This window comes from Populus trichocarpa, chromosome 3, assembly GCF_000002775.5.
Source record: "Populus trichocarpa isolate Nisqually-1 chromosome 3, P.trichocarpa_v4.1, whole genome shotgun sequence".
Taxonomy (NCBI): Eukaryota; Viridiplantae; Streptophyta; class Magnoliopsida; order Malpighiales; family Salicaceae; genus Populus; species Populus trichocarpa.
Window position 1 is genome coordinate 20277742 of NC_037287.2, and position 23044 is coordinate 20300785.

Sequence of the window (23044 nt, forward strand, 5' to 3'; positions counted from 1 at the left end):
TAGTTTTAACCTTGTATGAATGAGAAGAGAGACAAGGAAACATTGATTAAAGTGGATTAAAAGTGGGAAGAAGTAACATGATAAGTATGATTTCATAACCTCTAGCTAGGGTTTAAATCAAATTTTTGGTTTTGTACCCTACCAACCCCTCTAATTAAGTGCAATCGTTTTAGTCTTATTTGGCATGATTAAGATTATCATAATCATACTGAGTTGAACCCTAACGTGGAAATCAACCCACCACATCCAACTTAGTGGCCTTCCCCTCACTTGTCGAGTTATTATTGGTTTGTCGTCGACATATGACTAGCCAATCAAATCGTTAAGTTAGTATGATGTGGCATGCTTAGTGTCACTAATTTGTTTTATTAATGATTTTACAATGACATGACCATGGAAGGTGGCATGGGAACCACTCTAGCCGTCCCCTCGATCCTCAGATGACAAATGTACGAGTAGAATTAGACAATTTTTGACTTGTAAAGAGGCTTATGCATTGCAAGATTGAAGCATCAATGGACATGAAGGCCCCCTTGATAAGTGTTTATGGCTATAGGGAGTGTCTCATTTAATCATCATTAAGCTCTGTTAATCATGCCTGGTTTTCTTTATTAATGGTCGGTCTCCTTCTAGAAAGCACGTAATCAAAGATTAGGTTTTTCACCACAAATGAAAAGAACAATGTCACAACATGTTCACACACTACACTTTCACACCATAGCCCCCATAATTAGAGGTATTTGAGTGCAATATCTACTCCAAAAACATGAGATTACAATATTATAATCCCACAAAAGAAGACCCAAGTCCAAGTTAATTAGGACACTGAGTTGGAGACAATGCTTCCTTGTTTTATTCGAAAATGTTGTCAAAATCCACTTCAAGGAACTTGGAGTTAAGTGCGAGTCAGTAGTTGATTTGTCAATGCAGTCTCTTTCACGTTGTTTTCCTCCTCGTATCATTGTGTTGTGCCATTTTCTTCCCATTAAGTTTAAGTTTCGTTCACTTTACCTAAACAACTTCTAGCAGTAAAAGAAACCCCACCATTCCATAATACAGATGCATATACATATATAGAAGATGTTTCTACGACGGAAAAATATTATTCAAACAGGATTTGCTTGGATAAAAATCATCTGATTAGTTGTTGCGATGCAAGGGTGGGTAAAATAATCAGATTGACTAGACTATCTGTAAAAACTGATATGAAATTAACCCAATTAAATGTGGTTTTTAAATTTGTTTGATGATTTCTGGTTCGGTTATGATTTTAAATTATTTTTTTTAACAAAAAACTCGACTCAAACTAAACCATACTAACCAGTTTGGTTCATTTCTTTAATTTGGTTCGATTTAATTTTTATTTAAAAAAATAAAACAAATCAATTCATTTAGATTTTTTAATCCAAATCAATCCCTCACACCTATTGCAGTGCGATCTCCAGGGCATACCGACATGGAGGGGCAATTGGCCCCCAAAAACTTTACAAAAACAAATTCAGTTCAGCCCTCGTTAATTAGTTTTAGCAATTCAAATTCATCCCTTTTCTATTCAGATATTTTGTCCTCACCATTTCTTAAAATTTTCTCCTTTATCCCCCCAACATTTGGATCATAGCTAGCTCCCCTCCTGTGCAGTGAAATGGAACCCATTATTGTTAATAGGTGCCGCATTGGCATCATGTAATGTGTTAACAGGATTTAATGAGCTAATATTTGGTTAATCCCAATCAAGAATGTGATCAAATGCAAGGCCAGATGCACTATAAGCAGTAACTTCTAAAGCACATTGTTCTGTGGAAGCACACGAGGGTTTCCGGAGATCAATTTTCAAGATGTATCAATTTTGAAGATGTTGAATTCCTTTCCTTCGTCCCTTTCAGTTTCCATGAGAACCAGTTACCAACTAGAAAAAACAGCCCCTTGCTCAAATTTGACTGCTGTTTTTCCTTTTACACTAGTGCTTAGTTGGCCTCCACTTTTCAGCAGTGCAGAACCATTGACACGGTAAGTTCAGTGCCAATACTAAGGGAAGTGCAAGATGCTTCCCTCTCCAAGTGCAAATCTTGGTGCTGTTATGCAACTCGTTGCAAAAAAGTGAAGGCAATAATTGCACTAGCGTAATTTAACTGAACTTGCAAACAAATAAACAAGAGAATCCTTCGGACTTGTCCGTTTGCTGGGAACTTAGGCTTCAAAACAATAAACAACGGAGAGGAAGTAGAAGAGTCTTTCAGTGCTTCCCTCAATCTGTCCTCCCCATCTACTCTGCTCTTCTTCCTACCTCTTCAAACTGGTTCAAAAGGGTCCCAACATGACTAATCATAACCCTTCACCCCACAAAGCACACAAAGATTAGCATTTCACGTGTTATATGGACCCATAAATACCCCACCTGATCATCCCTCCCCTTCAAATAAATCCAAGGGAGGCCCGTAGGCTCTCATCTGATCTCAATGCAGATACGCGATGCTTAAATTCCGACAGCGACAAAAACATAGTCTATAATAATTCATGTACGAGAGACATAGGTATGGGCATTCCTGTCATCAGAGGCAGTGGAGATACGCATACCGTGAAGCCATTGGGTATTTCCTTTTTCTAGATATAGGAAAACGTTTCCTTAACATGGTAAGTGAGATAAATTTCGAGACATGTTTGTCTTTGGTGAAAAGGTGAGATTGTGGTTGCAACTGTTGGGAAAAAGTGCAAAGATTTGTGAAATCTTCTTTCTTGTGACTTTTCTCTTCAACTTGGCATCTGTGTTTGATGGTTGCTGTTATAAATAAAAGAGCACAAAAAGGAGAACCAAAAGCAAGTCCTAACAAGTAGGCAGTCTTCATACGGATTCTTTAAACTGAATATTGGTTGACTCAGCCATCCAAGATCTTCACCTTTAAATTCTCCCCTCGACCCTCCATTTCCTTGGCTCCTCCATACCACTCCTTTAGCCTTTTTGCTAACAAACGCGCAGGAAAACCAGCTTAACACCTTCGTCTCCTCAACTTTCAAGCTGAAAAAAAAAAAGATATCTACCAGTGAGCTTCCTCAAACAAACCAATATGCTTTTCATAAGAAGCTTCATGATTTTGTTCCTGTGCTGCATGACCATAAGAATTAACCTTTGTTTTTCCAGCAACCCTTCTTCATTGAGAACCCTATCCGTTGATGGTCATTTCAGCTTTGATGATGTTCACCATGCAGCCAAAGACTTCGGCAATAGGTTTCAGCTACTCCCTTTGGCAGTACTATATCCAAAGTCGGTTTCTGATATTGCCACTACAATAAGGCATATCTGGCAGATGGGTCCGAATTCAGAGCTCACAGTTGCAGCTAGAGGTCACAGCCACTCACTCCAGGGTCAGGCACAAGCCCACCAAGGAGTTGTAATCAACATGGAATCACTCCAAGGCCCTAAAATGCATGTCTACACTGGAAACAATCCATATGTGGATGCCTCTGGCGGTGAGTTATGGATAGATATCCTGCGTGAATGCCTGGAGTATGGGTTAGCACCAAAATCATGGACAGACTACTTACATTTAACTGTTGGTGGTACTTTGTCTAATGCTGGGGTTAGTGGGCAGGCATTTCGGCATGGCCCTCAGATCAGTAATGTCCACCAGATGGAAGTTGTTACAGGTTCGTTAAAGTAAGATTAGTAAAATTTCGAAAATAGATTAAAAAAGAAGGTAAAAACAATAACACAGTACGCATCACAAATGGATAATTTCAATCTAGGCATAATGGGACCAGGGTCGAGTGAAGTATTTATGACGTCCTTGCTATGCATGCTGTGCTAGACCTTGGTTCCACATAAGATACTTTGACCATTGCCAATAATTTGATGTTCAAGTACAAAAATAAAACACATTAGGGTTCACAAATATGAAAAAAAAAATCATGTGTATCGCACAAATCCTTATGTAAAATTACTGAAACTGAGTGCAGGAAAAGGGGAAGTACTAAATTGCTCGGAGAAGCAAAATAGCGACCTATTTCACAGTGTTCTTGGAGGACTTGGTCAGTTTGGCATCATAACTCGGGCAAGAATATCCTTGGAACCAGCACCTGATATGGTAAAAGCATAAACATTGCATCCACGGAAGTTTTACAAAATTAAAGCAGGAGAATGAAATTATGCCGATAGTAGTAAGTATCATTTCTCACAGCACAATTTCATATTTTGAATAGGTGAAATGGATTAGAGTTCTCTACTCGGATTTTACAACATTTGCCACAGACCAAGAGCGTTTGATAGGTGCAGAAAACACGTTCGACTACATTGAAGGATTTGTGATAATTAACAGGACTGGCCTCCTGAATAACTGGAGGTCATCTTTCAATCCCCAAGACCCAGTTCAAGCTAGCCAGTTTCATTCGGATGGAAGAACTCTATACTGCTTAGAATTGGCCAAATACTTCAACCGTGACAGGGCAGATGCACTAAATGAGGTGAGCGCATGGTCCACTATCTTTTGGTTGTCATATGTAAGTAAACTGCTTAGGAAACCATAAACTAGTTAATAAAATGGCATTACTCAAAATCTGTTTTTATCATGCAGGAAGTCGGGAATTTGTTGTCTCAACTAAGATACATCACATCAACACTGTTCCAAACAGAAGTTCCATACATAGAATTCTTGGATAGAGTTCATGTGTCTGAGGTCAAACTACGGTCCAAGGGCTTGTGGGAAGTTCCACATCCATGGCTCAATCTTCTTATACCCAAAAGCAAAATAAACGATTTTGCTGACGAAGTCTTTGGCAATATCCTCACAGACACCAGCAACGGTCCAGTCCTTATCTACCCAGTTAACAAATCAAAGTAACGGTTTTGCTTTTGGGTAAAAAAAAAAAAAAAAAAAAAAAAAAAGTAACGGTTTGAAAAAAGAATTAAGTTTAATTTTGTGAATTCTCCAACTTTTTGTTGACTGATTGATTTATTAATTCTGATTTCAGATGGGACAACAGAACTTCTGCTGTTATTCCAGAGGAAAATATTTTCTACTTGGTGGCTTTCCTTACCTCTGCAGTGCCCTCATCCACAGGAACTGATGGCTTAGAACATATCTTAACTCAGAATAAAAGAATTCTAGAATTTTGTGAAATAGCCCGCCTTGGGATGAAGCAATATCTGCCCCACTACACTACACATGAAGAATGGAAAGCCCACTTTGGCCCACAATGGGAAGTTTTTTCCCAAAGAAAATCTACTTATGACCCCCTGGCAATACTTGCCCCTGGCCAGAGAATATTTCAAAAGGCAATATCTTTCTCATAACACTGGCCATTATTCATCTTAAAAGCAGAAATCCCTTACGGCATGTGAGGAAGGTGCCTTAACCCATGTAAATAGATAACTATCATGGTCTCCTGTCTTCTCACAAACAGCAACTGTAACTAGAATGCTGCGGTAGCTAGTTGAAATTTTTCCATCAAACAAGCAAAACATTTCCAATATTAACTATTATTTATAGTAAAAGGCACTGGAGAACAGTAGTCGTAGACGAAATGTATATGGTAATGATTTTGCAATTAAGTGTTGGTTATTCCTACAATGAATCTAATTCTAAAGACAACAGTGATATATTTTCTTGGATAAAGAGTTAACATATGTGTGACAAAAGAAGTGCCAGGTCCCATTGCTCCGGATATTTAAAGCATGGAGAAAACCAATAAGAGAGAATAATTGAACTATAAACAGTAGATGGTATAATGTTCTATCATGGACATACCTCAGACGTCTTAATCCACTTTTACAGCAATCAGTACACACCAATGACACGATGCCATATAGCAGCACGAAACTGTGCTACAGCCACAGACAAAATTCAATAAAAACAATATTAGCATGGTACTAGTTTTAGATCCATTCGCACATTGTTTACTACGGCAGCATCAGCTTATACAATGTCTTGCACATCAACATCAAAAGGGTTAGAATAGAAAGTTAGCAACAGCTGTGAAGAGGCAAGAACCTATGGGTCATATCCAACTTCTCCCAAGACCAAGCATGTATATATATAAAGCACATGCATCATCTCCATTTTCCTCACCCTGTGTTCCCTGTATTTAAGGCTTTCTTCTAATGTTGATCTCATCATTTATTAGGTGCAATACTGCAATCCAAGGACAAACTTCCAAGCTATAGTGGCCAAAAAAAAGGAACAGAAAAACCTAGACAAGTCAAGTTTCTATTTGGGGGATCATTCTGGAGAGAAAAATCACAAATCAATATCATTCAACAAAATCCCCCACATGATTATTCAGCCACTAACTTGACTAATTGGCAGCCAAGCACACAGAAGATTATTTGTTTTAAGAAGAGCACATCAAACATGGTTGATCCTTTATTAACCAGAACAATAATTTGAAAAAGAAAAAGGAAATGGTTATTATAAAAATCATCAGAAATGCAAAGAGTTGACAGTTATTGTTCTCCAACAGACCCGTCTCTCTCTATACATGCAGGTAAAGCATCCTTAATACATAACTTACCAAGGATGCGGGATTGTAACCTTATATAACTGTCCTTTAATTCTCTAAAAATGAGTGAAGTTTGTACTTTAATGGTCCTACAAATAATTTTCCATGATTCTCTAATGCTTGCCTTCTCACTGGGTAAGGTTAGTGCAATGAATATTCCCCGTTTTCATTTCACATTCAACCACTGTCAGCCACAGTGAAAGGATCTAATGAAAAGTGAACTCAAAAGGGGGCAACATGCTGTTTAAGAGATTCTTGCATATCTATATGTCAGACTATTGGGGAATAGCTTTCAATGGTTCATACAGTTCATTCTCTGTGTAATCACTGTACTTAATTATTCAAGCAAAAAGTTACAAGGCAGACATGGGCATCTCCATAATTTTATCGGTCCAGAATACCTCCTTTTGTTTTTCGAAAGCACTCAAACTACCAATGACAATTGCAACAGAATAAAGTAAATCTCCAATTTTCCATTGAGCATTAAGGACCTTCAATATAGAATATTCACACAATAAGGGACCTACATTTAATAGGGCATGCATGTGATGGGAGTTGACATATCAAATAAACCATTTACTATCTTTCATACTGCAAGCAATTTAAATCAACACTTGACTAGATCAAGTAGCAAAGACAAGCCTCATGAAGGAGATAACATTAGCCAGTGGTCAATGGAATATGTGCAGCCACCATGAGGATTGTTTTTATTTTGATTTTCCACATTGAGAGCTATGTTTGGTCCCAATTCCAATGAAGACTATGGTACAATACTACTAACTATACATCTACATTCCCATTTTATTGATTATTCCAATAAGTTCTCTATTGGAAATTGCACATAAACCATTTGTTCCTAGGAAAGTAAATTAATTCTAAATGACTAATCCTTCGGATGCATTAATCTTGTTAACAATGAAATGCTAATTAAGCACATGTAAGCACAAATGCATGCATGCTATCTGAATAGCATGGCAAGTGCACCTAGGTTTTTTATAAATATTTATTGAAACAGTGAAAACAGATTCATAAAAAATTACAAAAATGGAAAATCTTTTCTATGAAAATACAATACCTAGGCGCTATTGAGTACTAGTATTGTTTCTAAAAAAAGATTAGCACAGTGTACTGTGTTTCCCAGTTCTTTTCTTCATTTTACAAAGAAATCTAAACTCTGGAATACTACTTTGTATATGCTTCCATGTTCCACGTAAGAGGGTGGCTCCTGACAATCTCCTACTAACTAAAAGCATATCATTCAACATAATTTCTTGAATTTTTTTATTCATAAAGCATATATTTAGTGTTGTACATGGCTTGCAAAAGATTACAGAGTAACTATCCAAATTAACACTTCCTGCCACATTTTCTATAAGATCTTCCAAATCCACAAAACCAGTTTTGGTGGTGACATAAACATCTAGATGTATCCACCAAGTGCAAAAAGACAATTTTCTGTTTGCCAATTGTGGAATAAGAAAAATGGCACAAGTAGAACTTGTGTATTCCCTTAGATAATAAGTATCTAGAGGGGCTGCAGTTCAACAACATCTTGTCCACAATAAAAATATGAAAATGTAAAACCAGCAGTAGAATTATCAATTTAGGGCTGCTACCAACAGAACATGTATATACTGAGATAACATTTAATGCTGGAGATTAGAACGACAGTGTGAACCCAAAAATTATCGCCGCTGCATTTTCTATTTTGGCCTAGAACTTCTTCCTATTCCTTTTTCCCCTCAAAAGTGAGATGCATATCTCTGTGATGCGTTCATACAATGGAAATTAAAAGCTCTTCAGGCTTTCAGCAATCCAGTCCACAGAACTATAATTACAAACCTTAGCATGGCTACCAAGAATGTGAAAGTAAAGATTGTATAAGAATAAGCATATGAAATGAATGAGAAAAGGAAGGGCAAAAGATGGTCATCTGATATAGCTATTAAATTGCTAGAATGTTACAAAGATATGCACTTAATACAAGCATATGAATAAAGAAAACAATTCACAATGTCTTCTATTAATGTTAATACACATTGAAAAAAAACTTCTGTAGGCTAGCATCATTTTAACGTATAGACTTCATGAGAAAAAAAACACACGCAAAAACACATCTGAAGGAGCAGATTAAAAGGCTAAAACATAGAACAACAATGGAAGAAATAGACACAATTATGTGATGTGAGATAGAATGGACTAGCATATGCCAAACTTACGCCACCTCTGCTCAGCCAAACTCAAACATAAGTTGCTTTCAAGAATCTTCATTGCCAAGTTTTATTCCTTAGAGGAAATTGATTCATTCCACATTTACATGCTAGCAAGAAAATATGCTAAGATATTCTGAAAGAATATATTTACATGAATAAGATACGATTTAATATATGTTTCCCCTTCTTTGTATTAATTAAGTGGTTTCGAAGAAATACATCTAAGAACATAGTTGAAAAGGGACCTTTATGGTCTTCCTTTTTCTAACAAGGCAAGAGCTGATGTATTATTAAAAAAGGAACAGGGTTACAAAAGTGATCAAGCCAAAATCAAAAGGCCTAGTCTTGTAGAGTTAGAAGCTTTGTTGCAGTGAGAGAGAATGAAAAATATTACTTGATGATTAATTTAAGTGCCTTGTGGCAAACCAAGCACAAAACAATTCCTATAATAGCGTGGAGAATATAAATGTTGACAGAATTAACTTTAGATATATGCACATTACAAAAATTTACAAGGTTTGTATCTTCGTAATGCAAAATAAATTAGCCAATGCTAGACGTTTCAGTCAATTACAGGGTAAGACATGAACCAATGTTTTTCCTATAAATCAAACATAAATTTGGGTTTGTGTAGATCACTGTACAACTTTCAAATTAGGGGATCAATGTTTTTCAGATCACTGTACATCTTGTTTTAGTTCTATAAATTACACTAAGAAAAACTGTTTTCATGTTAGAAAAGCTAATCATTTTAAAAGCCAGAAAAAAGCCTTCTAATAAATAAAGTCCAATGCAAGGTCATCCATTTTCCAAAGTTTCATTGGTTTAATTCCAAAACCAATCAGATTTCTCTAAGTGTGCTCAATATGGCAGTTTCAAGCACTGTGAAGAACTCAACTTGTCCCAGTTGTATTTATGGAAAGCTTGTCCAATCATCTTCAATTTTCTAGCCAGCATATCAGAGCAAGAGAAATAAACCCAATAAAGAGCGCGGTACATTCATGTCTGACCAAACAGACAGTGAGCTCTCTTGCAGATATCAGTCATGAACAATACATGATCTGATTTGTCCGTGTCCAAAGAACAGAAATCTTTGGTGATCAAGTAGAATTATGCTAAAAGCATAAAATGAAAGCAGGGAGGATGCATGACTTGCAGTATTAAAAAGCAAGTTCTTCAATACAATCACAATGCACCAGCCTCTTGTGACACCAAGACTCACAAAATAGATTTGCTCAGAAAAACTATGCCAATCACTTACAATGAACTAAAGATAATGTGATTACCTTTGAAGTTAAACCAATACACTCCTAGCATCCTACTTCTTGTCTCCTTTCATTTCTTCTGTTAACCAAGACTCAGCTTAGCCAGCAAATGCCAATTAATCATTGAAAAAACAAGATTCAACCACTTCTGCTCATAATAGAATGATCTTTTTTGAGAATTTGAATCCCAAATTCATTGAACATAGGGGACGACCGAATCAAAACATAGTCTTGAAGAACTTCAGTAGCAAAGACATTTTTTATCAAGATAACAAAGATTGGCATTTGCTAAGCAGTTTAACAAGGACAGAACAAGAACAACCAACCACGCCCTCCTACACAGACCACAGCACCGGATTTATAGCTCATATTCAGCATGGTGCTGAATAAATCACAAACAACCATCTCAATCTCCAGAAAAAAAATTACTTTTTACAAACATACAGCATAGGAAAAGACATCATGCCTAAAAAGCCAACATCTTTTGTCAAGAAAATAAACTCAAATCAAGAACCCTTTTACAAGAACATATCTTTTTCTTTCTCTGCCTTGTCCTATCCTACATTACATTAATTCTTGCTCAAAAGGCAGCAAAACATGATCACATAGAAAGAAAAAACAAGAACAAACATAAAGAAGGTGTTACCAGTGATCAGAGTGTTGTGCTTAATGCAATTCCATTGGTCCCTTTTCTCTGCAACCCATCTTTCATCCCGCAGAGCCAACATTGTCCAAACAGACACTGTTCATTGGAGCTGACCAGAATATGAGATTGACAAGGTGGTCGGTGCAGCCCAGTTACTGTCTTGGGTCACCTTGGACTGGGCCACTGTTGCTTGGTCTTGTCATTGATTAAAATTTCATTCTGGGATTTTTTTGTATCAATTCTTTTATATCGATTCTTCTATTGAGGCCCATTTAGCTTCTTCCCAAAGTGGAACCCGTGGATATTATCATGATAGTAAGTTTTAATATATTTTTGTTTTGAATAAAGAAATATTGTATTGGAAGTATAGCTATAAGACCTGGTCTAGTTTGATGGATATATCCATCATAATTTCTTGACTTAAAGCTTGATCAAGATAGGGTTAATGAAAAAATTAATTTTTTCTTTCAAATATTTTAGACATTTAAAAGATAACATCAAAAAAATATCATCGTTTCAAAAAATTTTAAAAAGCTAGAATTGATTTGATTCAAAGTAAGGTTGTATAACCATGACTAATAGCATTTAATAATCTTTCAAAATAAATAATTTTATTCTTTTAAAAATTTTGTTTAAATTTATTAAATATTTGACAGATTTAATTCATCAAATAAGATAAATCCTTGAATTGCTGACTTGTGAATTTTGTGTGAATGTTTTGAACTGAGAAAAATAAATATACATTTTTTAAATATAATTTTTTTATAAGAATTATTAATAATTATGCCTAGCATATTTGTATTTTCTTTTTTCTTCGCTAAAAAAGATAAGGAGTCATTTGTACCTTTTTTTAAAAAAAAATAAGGATTTTTATCATTTTAATTCTCAATATAAGGATTTTTTTTAATAATTAACTCTCTTGCAAAACAAGATCTGAGAATTTTTCCTATAAACCATAGACAATCCCACAAATATTAGTTGAATTTATAACAATATTAAACATAAAAACTATTAGATTTCTTCACTCAACAAATAATTTTGAAGACGAGAAAATTTGTTCATTTGGGATCTGGTATTACTAAAATTTTACAAATACATAATGTTTTTTGCGCTTTTTCTAAAGATTATTCAAAAAACATTTCTTTGTATTTTAATGAAAGTAATTAATTCTCATAATTTTGAAAAACATATATTTTTTCAATCAGATTATAAATAAATAAATTCTTTTGTTAATTTCATATTCTTATGATCTGTTATATATATATATATATATAAAAGAAACAGAAAAGGAAAAGCATATAATATGAGAAAATTTGATGAGGAAATAAGTCAATTTCGGAACAAAAATTTATTATTTAATTAATTGTTTTGGATTTTACAAGGATCCATCATATAGTTTTGCAAACTAGAGGGACTAGATTATTATTTAATTATGATGTCTGAAAATCAAGCGGAGAAGAGACGCTGGTCTTGACATTCGTGCCATTTCAGCAGCGGCCACGGCACTCGCTTCCAAACAAGTAACTGTCAAAAAGCAGCTTTCTTTCTTCTCTTCTTCGAAATTGACGACAGTTTCTTCGCTGCTCTGTTCTCTTAAGAAAACCAAAGACACGAGGAGCAATATTGTGTGAATACAGAGGTTGTTTTGTTGGAGAAAACTGACGTCACACAAAGGTTGTTTCCCTGTCCCTTCTTTGAATTTCCCTGTCTTTGCTTACGTTTGACTGGGATCGTTTTTTTTAGCTTAGCTGGCTAAAATTCTAGACTTTGCTGTGAAAGTTGGGATCTTTTTAGAATTTCTTGGTTATATCTCATGTGGGTTTTCTTGAAAGTTGGTGCTTATGCTATAAAAAAACCGGGTGCCAAAACCCATTTTGCATCTTCTTGTGTCATGTTCTAGACGGGCAATAGAAAGATTTATTTTTTATTTTGCTATCAAAACCCACTTATAGATTAAATCTATAGTTGGTATTCTGTTTGCTAGCTGATTTGCTGATTTGAGCTTTTGTACTTGCATGAGGGATAGATTGTTTCAAAATCCCTTGAGAATTTAGTTTGTCCAAGATCAGTGGTTTAAAGATCACAATTTTGTATCTGAAGCTTAGGATATATCACCAAGGTAGGCTTTTGTGGTGGTTTAAGCTTAGGATATATTGGGATTCTTGACCTTATTGTAATTGAGGGAGAAGAGAAAATGGTTGAAAATACAGAAGAAATGAATCACACTGTGTATTCAAATGGGTCAATTCAGAACCTGAATGGGGTTTTAGAAGAGAAGCTTGATGAGCTTCGGGCTCTGATAGGCAAAGCAGAAGGTGATCCGTTGAGGATTGTTGGCATTGGGGCAGGTGCTTGGGGCAGTGTGTTTACTGCTTTATTGCAAGATAGTTATGGTCATCTAAGAGATAAGGTACTAATAAGGATATGGAGAAGGCCTGGTAGATCGGTTGATAGGTCCACAGCTGAGCATTTATTTGAAGTGATTAATTCAAGGGAAGATGTGTTAAGGAGATTGATTAGGCGTTGTGCTTATTTAAAGTATGTTGAGGCAAGATTAGGTGATAGGATTTTACATGCAGATGAGCTTTTGAAAGATGGATTTTGCGTGAATATGATAGACACCCCACTTTGCCCATTGAAGGTTGTGACCAATTTACAGGAGGCTGTGTGGGATGCTGACATTGTTATTAATGGATTGCCATCAACTGAAACCCATGAAGTATTTGAGGAAATTAGTAGGTATTGGAAGGAGAGGATTACAGTGCCTATTATCATCTCTTTGGCAAAAGGTGTAGAGGCTGAGTTGGAGCCCGAGCCACGCATAATAACCCCCACCCAAATGATCAACCGTGCAAGTAAGATTCTCTCTCCCTCTGTTTTTTGTTCACCCCATTTTCTAGCAATGGTGTGATTGTTCTTTAGCTAGTAGCAACCTTATTCACATCATAGTTGATGACTGTGTCCTCTGCAGCTGGAGTTCCAATGGAAAACATTCTCTATCTTGGAGGACCAAATATTGCCTCAGAGATTTACAATAAGGAATATGCCAATGCTCGGATTTGTGGAGCAGAAAAGTGGAGGAAACCATTGGCAAAATTTTTGAGGCAGCCAAACTTTATAGTGTGGGATAATGGTGATCTCTTTACTCATGAAGTCATGGGTGGTCTAAAGAATGTCTATGCTATTGGAGCTGGTAAGCTTTGATTTCTATGTGCTCCAAATTTCAATATTATGACTCTAGCCAACGATATTATTCTCACTGTTGACGCATAATTTATCATACCAGAAAGTATTTAATGTAAGCTTTATGATACAGTGCCTCACACATTTTGAAGGTTCCATATTACATGAATGTAAACCACCAATGAATTTAGACATTTTTAATGTGTTAATGGCTGTTGTCATAGAAAATTAACTTAAGAATGGGACTGCTTTATCATTGTAATTATGAAGCCAGGAATAGTGTTTGCATCCACCATTTGTGCTACTCTAGAGGAACAGTTTGTTTATATCACCTACTTCCTCTCTGATGTCTTACATTAGTAGAACAAAGGATGCTTCTGGTTTGGTAGATGAATCATGGAGTCTGTTGTAGTGGGGAGACTGAATTTTGGGCGATGTAATTTGCTATACTGAATTTTGGGCAATGTAATATGCTATATTTTTCTATCTTCCAGCTGTTATTTCGTTCAATATAAAAGGAAACGCCATTTGTAAGAATTGGTAATTTGAGTCTTCAGTCTGAAAATTTTGACTCTTGATCGTGATTCTACAGGAATGGTAGCAGCTCTAACCAATGAGAGTGCAACCAGTAAATCAGTGTACTTTGCACACTGTACATCAGAGATGATATTTATTACACATATGTTGGCAGAAAAACCTGAAAAACTTGCTGGCCCCTTGTTAGCTGACACTTATGTAACCTTACTGAAAGGTCGTAATGCATGGTATGGTCAAAAGTTGGCCAAAGGAGAGCTGAGTCTTGAAATGGGGGACAGCATCAAGGGCAAAGGAATGATTCAGGTATCAATCTTTGAAACTCTTAGGCATGGTTCATAAAGATGCTCAAGCCTATTGGACTTGAATCATATTTGAAGTTGTGTGTCAGGATGTTTTCTTGAGAAATCTTAATCTTTCCATTATTTTTTATCACCTTTTTAAAGATCCATATATTTATTTTATGTACTGGATACCATGCTCCTGGAGGTGAAAATTTCGGAACCGGCAATTTGATTGAAACCCATGCGTGTAATAAGTCACCCAAGACATAATATGAGAGTTATAACTGGTGCTTCTTAACTTGCACATGCAAATTTGTGGTTATTAGAAGGAGAGGGACTGGGAGAATCTCTGAGGAATAGTGGTACCTCCCTAGACCACTTAGGGACTGTTGACCCACTACAACTTGGAGTTGAAAACATATCTTCAGTTTTAAACAATTCCATACTCATTAACCTTCAAAAAAACTTTTTGGGAGTGGCTTCAGTGCTTGTAATCATAGAAAATACCAAGTCATCATTAAGTTATGCCCAAGTGCATAAACAACTGGTTTTCTTGATATGTTTATTGCTTTTGTTAGCCATTCCACTACATCAGCAATGTTGTCCATGGTTGATTTTGTGACCTTTTGGTAGTCTATTATTTGTTTCAACCTTGCACGATCAGATCCGCTTGTTTTTTGTAGTTCTCATTTTTTTCTTTTGATCAGATACTAAGCCCACCCTTTTCCTTTGCAGGGTGTTTCTGCAGTGAAAGCATTTTACGAGCTGCTAAGTCAGTCTGCCTTAAGCGTCCTGCATCCTGAAGAAAACACACCTGTAGCTCCAGTTGAGCTATGCCCCATATTGAAGATGCTATATGGAATACTTATAACAAGGTATGCTGGGCGTTGTTGTATACTTGGTCACTATTCATCTTCACACTGGCCTTGGAATTGCAATTCTTTGATGCTCACCATTTGTCTGGATCCGTGTATTTCATAATGCCTAGAAGTGCATTCTGATACTTTTCATGTGCTTGAACGTTCAGGGAGTTTACAGTGCCGGCCATTCTTCAAGCATTAAGGGATGAAACAATGAACGACCCAAGAGATCGCATCGAGATTGCCCAAACCCGCGTTTACTATAGACCATCACTCCTTGGTCAGAATCCTTGACGGCTAGTGCTCTCTCTCTTTCTCATGCAGTTTTGTCACTCGTCAGTGGATGTAAAACTAACGAGTTAGTTTCCACTAGCTAGTTCATAAGCTTGTAGCTAAATTCTTAAGATAAGAAGGCTGTCCTGTGTGTTTGAGTTGGTTGTTGATTCAAAATGCCTTCCCAATTCCTTCATTTGTTGAACTTCGACTCCATAGATGACAATGAACAGAGACTTGTAATATGCTTGTTTGACCGAGCCATCTTTGCATGATTTTGTGTTATATTATTTTTCAGGAAATAAGAGTTTACAAAACAAGCCAGTAAGCATATGGCTAATGAAGTGAAAGGTTAAAAGTAAAATCAAGCGCTACTGACCTACAAAACCAACAGCTACCAAACTGAAAAATAGGCAGTAAAGCGTAACAATAGACACAGCCCAGCAGAAAGCTTATCTGATGGAAGTGAAAAGCAGCGAACTTCATAGGTTGCTCACACAGCAGCGGGGGGGAAGACAGTCTTTTTCAATTCAATGAAAAGCTTTATCTAGTGAAAAGCTCCATTGCTTTTTACTGGAAACCGAGATTGCACTGCAAGTGCAAACGGGCTCGTACTCACTAGTGTGTGTGTGTGTGTGTGTGTATGAATTTGCTCTTAACGTTAAACTCTTAAAAATATATATAGAATGAGTTCAACTAGTACTTTAAGATCATGATCTGATGTTTAATTTGTATTCTTATAATTTTCTTACCATATTCTTACCTTAATTTTTTAATATTTAATATTATTTGTTAGCATTTGGATATACAGGTTGTTGTCATGGATATCAAACCGAATCCCGGCTCGTCTTGGGATTTATTGATCATATCTAGTTAAATTTAATTATTTATTAGGTTAAATTATAATTAAGTTGATTTGGCTAAATTTAACTAAATTAATTTTAATGATTTTTAATTTTTATTTAAAATTGTGTTGTTCATTTTAAAAATAAAATAAAATTTTTATTATAATGTTATTTTAATTTTTTTTAATATGTATTTAGCTATAAACTTAGATGAATTTAGATTGGAAATTGATCTAGTTAAATTTTTTTATTTATTGGGTTAAATTATAATTAAGTTGATTTGGCTAAATTTAACTGGATTAATTTCAATGATTTTTAATTTTTATTTAAAATTGTGTTGTTCATTTTAAAAATAAAATAAAAATTTTCTTATAATGTTAATTTTAAAAAAATTTAATATGTATTTAGCTATAAACTTAGATTAACTTGTCATCTAAAACGGGGTTAGATGTTTGTCTAGACTCTAGAGTGGCTAGTGCATCCAGAGATCCCTTTGACGATGAAAAGCCCACTAGCTATAGTATGAGGCACGCGAGCTAACTAGCTTTAGGTCTGGATTCTTCAGCCACTAGCCGAGGCTTCCATTATCAAAAAGAAAAAGAAATGAGAAGGAGCTCCAGAGCCAGTAGTTTCCAAGATCAAAGAGAGACAACAAGACACTGAGAGACAGGGAGAGAATCAAAATATGTCTTTAGTAGACTACGCTTCTTCCTCGGACGAGGATGTTCCAGACAACATAGAAGAAGAAGACGAAAACCATCATCATCAACAAGAACTACATGAAGAACAAGAACCAAAACCACAAATCGAGGCACAAGCCGCAAAGCCACAAAATAGCCAGTAATTCTCTAAGTTTCAGACAAAAGAAGAGATTTTGAATCGTGGTTTTTTTTTTATTCTTGCTCAAAGTTGTTTCCTTTCCTTTTGTTTCAGGTCATCTGGGGCGTCATTACCAAAACAACAAGTAGCTGGGCCAAGCCCTCTTCCCTCAATATCTAATCTTCCGGATGCTTCAATGCTTTTGAATTCGCCGGCAGTTGGATTATCTGGAAGTGATCACGCGTCCCGAGTATCAGCAGCAATGGCTGAGAATGCGTCTCGAAAGAGAGAATTGAATGCGGGGTCTTCGCGTAGTGGGAAAGTAGCAAGAGGGAATTTGGTTGCTACTAGGAATGTTCCTGATACTGGTGGGGGTTTGTTAGTTCCTCCTCAGCTTAAAGGAAGGTGAGATTTTTAGTTATTTTTATGGACTCTGTCATGTAGATCTTATATGAGATTTATTTGTTCTTTTGCTGCTCTGCGTTAGTTCATAATGGAAGTTAAAATAATGGTTGAATGAGAGTACATTAGTGAATCATAGTTAGATACATTTTGAGGTTTCAAGGTTATTTATGGAGGTGGTGTTGGGGTTTTAGGTGAAATTTATGCTGTGGAAAGTTTTAGATTTGTGAGTTGAAATGGAACTTGATGGTTGTGGCGGAAATGGTAAATCCAGCGTTTATGATGTGGACTGCCAAGCAGAAGTTGAGCTGGAGTAATAGCTTTAACAGATGTGGTTGGTTGTTTTGCTATATTTGCACTTAAGGTAGGAAGTAAAAGTTCTCTAGAAGACTGCGATTGCGAGAACTACTGATTTACATAGAGTTCCCAAGTCACTTGAGTATTTAGCTGTAAGATTGGGAAACGACAGCCTCATAGATGACCTTGGATGTAGAGACTAATGTGTCTTTAATGCCTACTATCGTTTATGGAATTTCTCCGTTCTGGGAATGAGACTAGTGGACTGTCTGCTGTTTGACTTTATTTTATATTTTTCTTTTGTTTGAGGGAGGTATGGCATTTGACCTTTCTATTTACTACATACACGAATGTTATTCTGTGTGATTTTGCCTTCTTGTCCTTGACCAAGATTTGAAATTAAGATGTTAGCATTTCCATGCAATTTGGTTTTGGATGGTAATGTGACCATGTCTGGTGCACCTGCGTGCACTAAAAAAGCTGCATCATATGGATGATTCCTCAACTTCTTTAGAAATTTTTTGGCTATTAATTTGCCCTCTAAAACCTTTTTAAGCTCAGTGTTGTCTCTCTGCAACTGATAAGTCTCAGATCTTTGTTATTTGTCTGCAATTTTCCTTTTATTTTCAGGCACTAATTTTGGCCATATCATAAATGCAAGAAAAGGAAAAATAAAATTGCTGTTGATGATTTGAATTCGGTTTTGCCAGGAGTAATGTTGTGACAGAAGATGTAGGGAAGCTGTTTGTAAGAAGACATGCAGAGCCTTCCTCTCACTAAAATGCCTTCAGATCACTTATTTTATTATTATGACATGTGACAATTCCGTAGCTGTGTATGATGGTGCAAACATCTTGGTTCTGGATCCTAAGATCTTGCACCTGTATAAATGCAAAAAGTTTTGTGGCACATGCTTGCAACTCCTGTACTTTCATAACCTTGTTCACTGGCAATCTGGTGGCTTCAATTACTGTACCTTAATTGGATATTTATTGCAGAATGGTCGTCATTTAGCCTCTAGATGTTCCATTGAAAGTTACATGATTTTCATTTTCTTTTTTGTTTATTTTGTCTGCTGTGTGCCGCATGCAAAGTTGTGTGAACAGTGGAGTTTGTTGTAGGCGCTATGCTTCATTTGGCAATAACCTGTGCCCTCATTGTTCCATCTTAGTGTGTTTATTGCATGCATTTTGCTTCTTATAGTAACAAACTTCTGCCAGTATGTTTTCCCAGAACTATTTTTATAAGTTAGCAGTTGATTGTGTACTGGCATGCATGCTTAGCTGCAATTTGGAAACTTTTGCAATTTAGAATTTCATTTTTGTTTATTGTTTGGAACATTGCTTTGGTTCACTGCCTATTGGAGCCTCATGTTGTGAAGTTTCTCGTGAGGTTAAACACAGTGATATATAAACTTGAGCTTCACTGTGCTTCTGATCATGAGATGACCATTGGAAGGGCCTTGAGAAGGCAATCACTCAGGACATTTGAAACTACTTGCCTCTTGAATTGGTTTTTTTGTCTGTATGTATGAGAAAGCAACTGGGTTTATATTTTCTAGCAATAATAAAATTCCTACTTTTAGTTATGTAACTTTCATACTGGGGCAGGACCTTGTGCACCATGCTGGTGATTGATGTTATCTCTGTGTATCTGTGTGTCTGTGTGTGTGTGTTTTAGCCATTTTTTGTGTTGAAAATGTTGAGCTGTGGTGCTATGCTCATCATATGCATCTGCCTAAAAATATCAGGGACCTATGATGGGTCTGCACAAAGATATTATGGACCCATATACAGGATAGCCCACACAAAAAATATTAGGACACAACGGTACGAGCCACACATAAAAGTCATGCTTAAAAAATATCATGTTAGACATCGACATGGTAGAGGATGTTTCTGACCGAAGAGTTTATGATGTTCCACAAACAATTTCAACTCAATGATGAGTTCATTTTAACTCAAGGAAACTGATACAGGAGTGTTTTTGGAAAAATAATTAATATTTTTTCTTATTTTTTTTTCTATTCTCAGTTTCATATTCACTATTATTAAATTTTTCTAGTTTTTTTATTTGAAGAAAATGATTTTTTTTTATTTTTCTATTAAGTATTAATAGAGTTTCTAGTATTTTTTTTATTTAAAAGGTTGTAATAGCATTTTGACTAGTTAGACTAATGGTAAATAAAAATTAAAATTTCTTATATCTTTTCATAATTATGGTATTTTTGTATCTTTAAGAGTTTTAACTTTTAACGTATCTGCTAGAATTAGTTTTAGTTAAAAAAAAAATATTTCATGTATGATTTTAGGCCTTTTCTAGTTTTTCTATTTAAAAATAATAGTTTTTCTCTTTTTATATTTCTATTAAGTATTAATAAAAAAATTAATTTTTTGTTTATATATAAAGAATTGTAATAATATATTGGCAAGTAAAAATTAATTAAGTGTTTATGAATTGATATTATCTATGTGAATAAATCATGATTCACCTAATTATAAATGTTTTCAGTGACTCAATTCACCTTGCTTAACTGATCTAAACCCTTGCAAGTGAACAGCACCAGGCAACAGGATTTCTTATTATACAATCTTGTTTTTCTTTTTCTTTTTTTATTTGTTTGGTATTTATTTTAATTTATACTTTCTTTGTCTAAATATTATAATAAAAGAAAATGGTGGATTTTGCAGATAAACATGCCTTAATATCCTCAGCACCATCTTTCTATATAAATTCCAGCATCATGAGGTAGCTCATATATACCCCCTACTGAACCAGCACAAATTTGCAAGCATGACATCTTCCAGCTGTGTGCTTGCTTCCCTCTCCTCTTCATTCCAGCATCTTGCCCTGTTCTTGCATGAATGGCTTGACCAACAAAAGACCGCCCGCTGAATCTCCATTGCTGGTCTGAGGATGATAACCTTGGAGACCGTGCATACTCTCTGTATTGGAGGAGACTTTCACCTTCAAGTTTGGTACGGATGAATCAGCTTCGTACAGAACCCATTTTCAAGTGGGGCCAAAAGCATCAACAACATGTGGATATTACAAAAAGGAAGCTGACTGGTTGAAAAATAAGATAATGTTGTTGTGAGTCCAAATAAATTGCTAGAAAGCACAACTTTTTTGTAGTTATCTTTAAATAAATGAATTTTTTTTTTTTTTTTGTTAATCTAGCTATATATATATATATTCTAATTTCTACATATACTTAAACCAATATTAGAGGATGAAATTAAAAAAATAATTAAGTTTAAACTAAAAATAATAATAAAAAAAGAAATCTTGATAATAAAATTAAAAAAGACCAAAAAGTGAAAGGTTTTTTAATATATGTTAATCAATTACCTTTCATTTCTTGAAAGGTTCATATGATTAATGTTGCTATAATCGTTCCTTCTTGATTTATTTTTAATTTCTTGCCACAATAAGATTTTATTTTAATGTGAGAGCTTTAGTGTTTTTTTTTTGTTTTGTTCAAGCTATTTTTAAAATGTTTTTTAAACTAATTTTTGCATAAAAAAGTATCACATTGATCTTTTTAGGTAATTTTTATAGTTTTGATATGCTGATATAAAAAAAATACAAAAACATTATTTTTTATATTTTTAATTAAAAAAAACTATTACAAAAACACTCTATACCATATTACCAAAAGCAATTGCAATAAGGTCGATTTGATTTCCTTGAATGACTATAGTAACCAAAATATAAGCAAGGCATTTATTCAAAGTTATTAAATCATTCTAGCTCATTGTTTGACTCAAGATCTGAATCATGAATTGATCCTAGTTAATTCAAAACAATATCATTTAAGAATTATTTCTAAAGATAAAATAATATTATTTTGAAAAAAAATAAAAGGTTAAATCAGGTTTTGACCAGGTCAGTCAAGTCACAAATTAAACTACCGAGTTATTAGGGTTTAACACGGTGAACTCCCATTAGTTTTTTAAAAACTCATCCTAGGCCAGGTTTTACGTTAACTTGTTAAGCCAGGTTAAGTTTAATAACACTACATAAAATTTAAAAAATTTAAAGATAAAAGTTTTTACAAAAAAAATTGTTCGATCTTGTTGAAATTATAATTGCACTCTTTTTAGCTTTTTATGAGATATAGGCCCACACTATGCCACCGAGTCAGAATTTCTTTCGCATAAAAACTGATACTTATGTGCTGCAAACACATTTTATAACATGAATAAAAATTTGTGAGTCGAGTCATAAAACCTATTGGGTTAAATAGATTGGTTTTATTTTAATTAGATGATAGAAAAAATATACAATAATAGTACATAGACCAAATTAAAAAAATAATCATAGTAACCTTGAAAAAAAATTCAAAAAGGAATAAACATTGTAACTCAATTTCCAACCCATTAAAAAAAGACTCGATTCAACTTGAGTTAGCATCACAAACCAGTAACCCGAATAATAAGATCGTTTGAGTCATCCTGAGTTAACTCGCCAAACCAATAGCGTAGTCATGAGATCAGAACAACTTGATATAAAATACAACGAAGAAAATCACAACACTTAATTTTTTTTAAGAAAATTAATGTCGCATGATGAAAGTTAAGAAGAAAATACATTAAAAAAATAATATGGACTCGCGTTAACTTTTCAAACAAATGACCTAGGTTATTAGACTGGAAAAACTTTATCTGAAAAAACTACAAAACTCAATTCTCAACCAATTAAATGTTAAAGGTTGAAATTAAAAAAAAAATCAATTATATAAAATGATTAAAAACAAAAATAGCAATTAAAAAATTGAGGATTAAAATTAAAATAAAAAAATATTTTTATATTTTTATTAAATGGTGAAAATGAAAAAAATTAATAATTAAAAAAACAATAAGGATAAAAATTGAAAAAGTAAAAATAAATTTTTGATAGAAGAATGCATAATTGTCTTTGTTAATTTGAAA

General features: G+C 34.7%; 3 protein-coding genes and 1 long non-coding RNA gene across 5 annotated transcripts; 3 read left to right on the forward strand and 1 right to left on the reverse strand.

Moving 5' to 3' along the window:
• Positions 1-1687: 1687 nt before the first annotated feature.
• On the reverse strand, positions 1688-10809 carry LOC112326796 (uncharacterized). The gene is made up of 4 exons (XR_002980689.2): positions 10614-10809; positions 5739-5815; positions 3123-4071; positions 1688-3013 (listed from the first exon to the last, which is right to left on the reverse strand). It is a non-coding gene; the product is annotated as an uncharacterized LOC112326796 (long non-coding RNA).
• LOC7462767 (cytokinin dehydrogenase 6) lies at positions 3009-5561 on the forward strand. Its single transcript, XM_052451741.1, has 5 exons — positions 3009-3642; positions 3952-4079; positions 4195-4455; positions 4566-4828; positions 4963-5561. The coding sequence occupies exons 1-5, from the start codon at positions 3063-3065 to the stop codon at positions 5282-5284; spliced, it is 1554 nt and encodes a 517-aa protein (XP_052307701.1). The 5' UTR covers positions 3009-3062; the 3' UTR covers positions 5285-5561.
• A 1264-nt stretch (positions 10810-12073) lies between the features above and the next one.
• Positions 12074-16019, forward strand: LOC7462766 (probable glycerol-3-phosphate dehydrogenase [NAD(+)] 1, cytosolic). Of its 2 annotated transcripts, XM_052451711.1 has the most exons (6): positions 12074-12287; positions 12640-13468; positions 13585-13806; positions 14389-14636; positions 15350-15489; positions 15642-16019. In XM_052451711.1, exons 2-6 carry the CDS (start codon positions 12808-12810, stop codon positions 15766-15768), a joined length of 1398 nt encoding a protein of 465 aa, XP_052307671.1. In that variant the 5' UTR covers positions 12074-12287; positions 12640-12807; the 3' UTR covers positions 15769-16019. The 2 variants fall into 2 exon arrangements, with proteins under 2 accessions (XP_052307671.1, XP_002304772.2); XM_002304736.4 differs by having other exon boundaries at positions 12074-13468.
• A 1044-nt stretch (positions 16020-17063) lies between these two features.
• LOC7462765 (uncharacterized) lies at positions 17064-19130 on the forward strand. Its single transcript, XM_002304735.4, has 3 exons — positions 17064-17432; positions 17526-17816; positions 18821-19130. The coding sequence occupies exons 1-3, from the start codon at positions 17278-17280 to the stop codon at positions 18888-18890; spliced, it is 516 nt and encodes a 171-aa protein (XP_002304771.3). The 5' UTR covers positions 17064-17277; the 3' UTR covers positions 18891-19130.
• The last annotated feature ends 3914 nt before the right edge of the window (positions 19131-23044 follow it).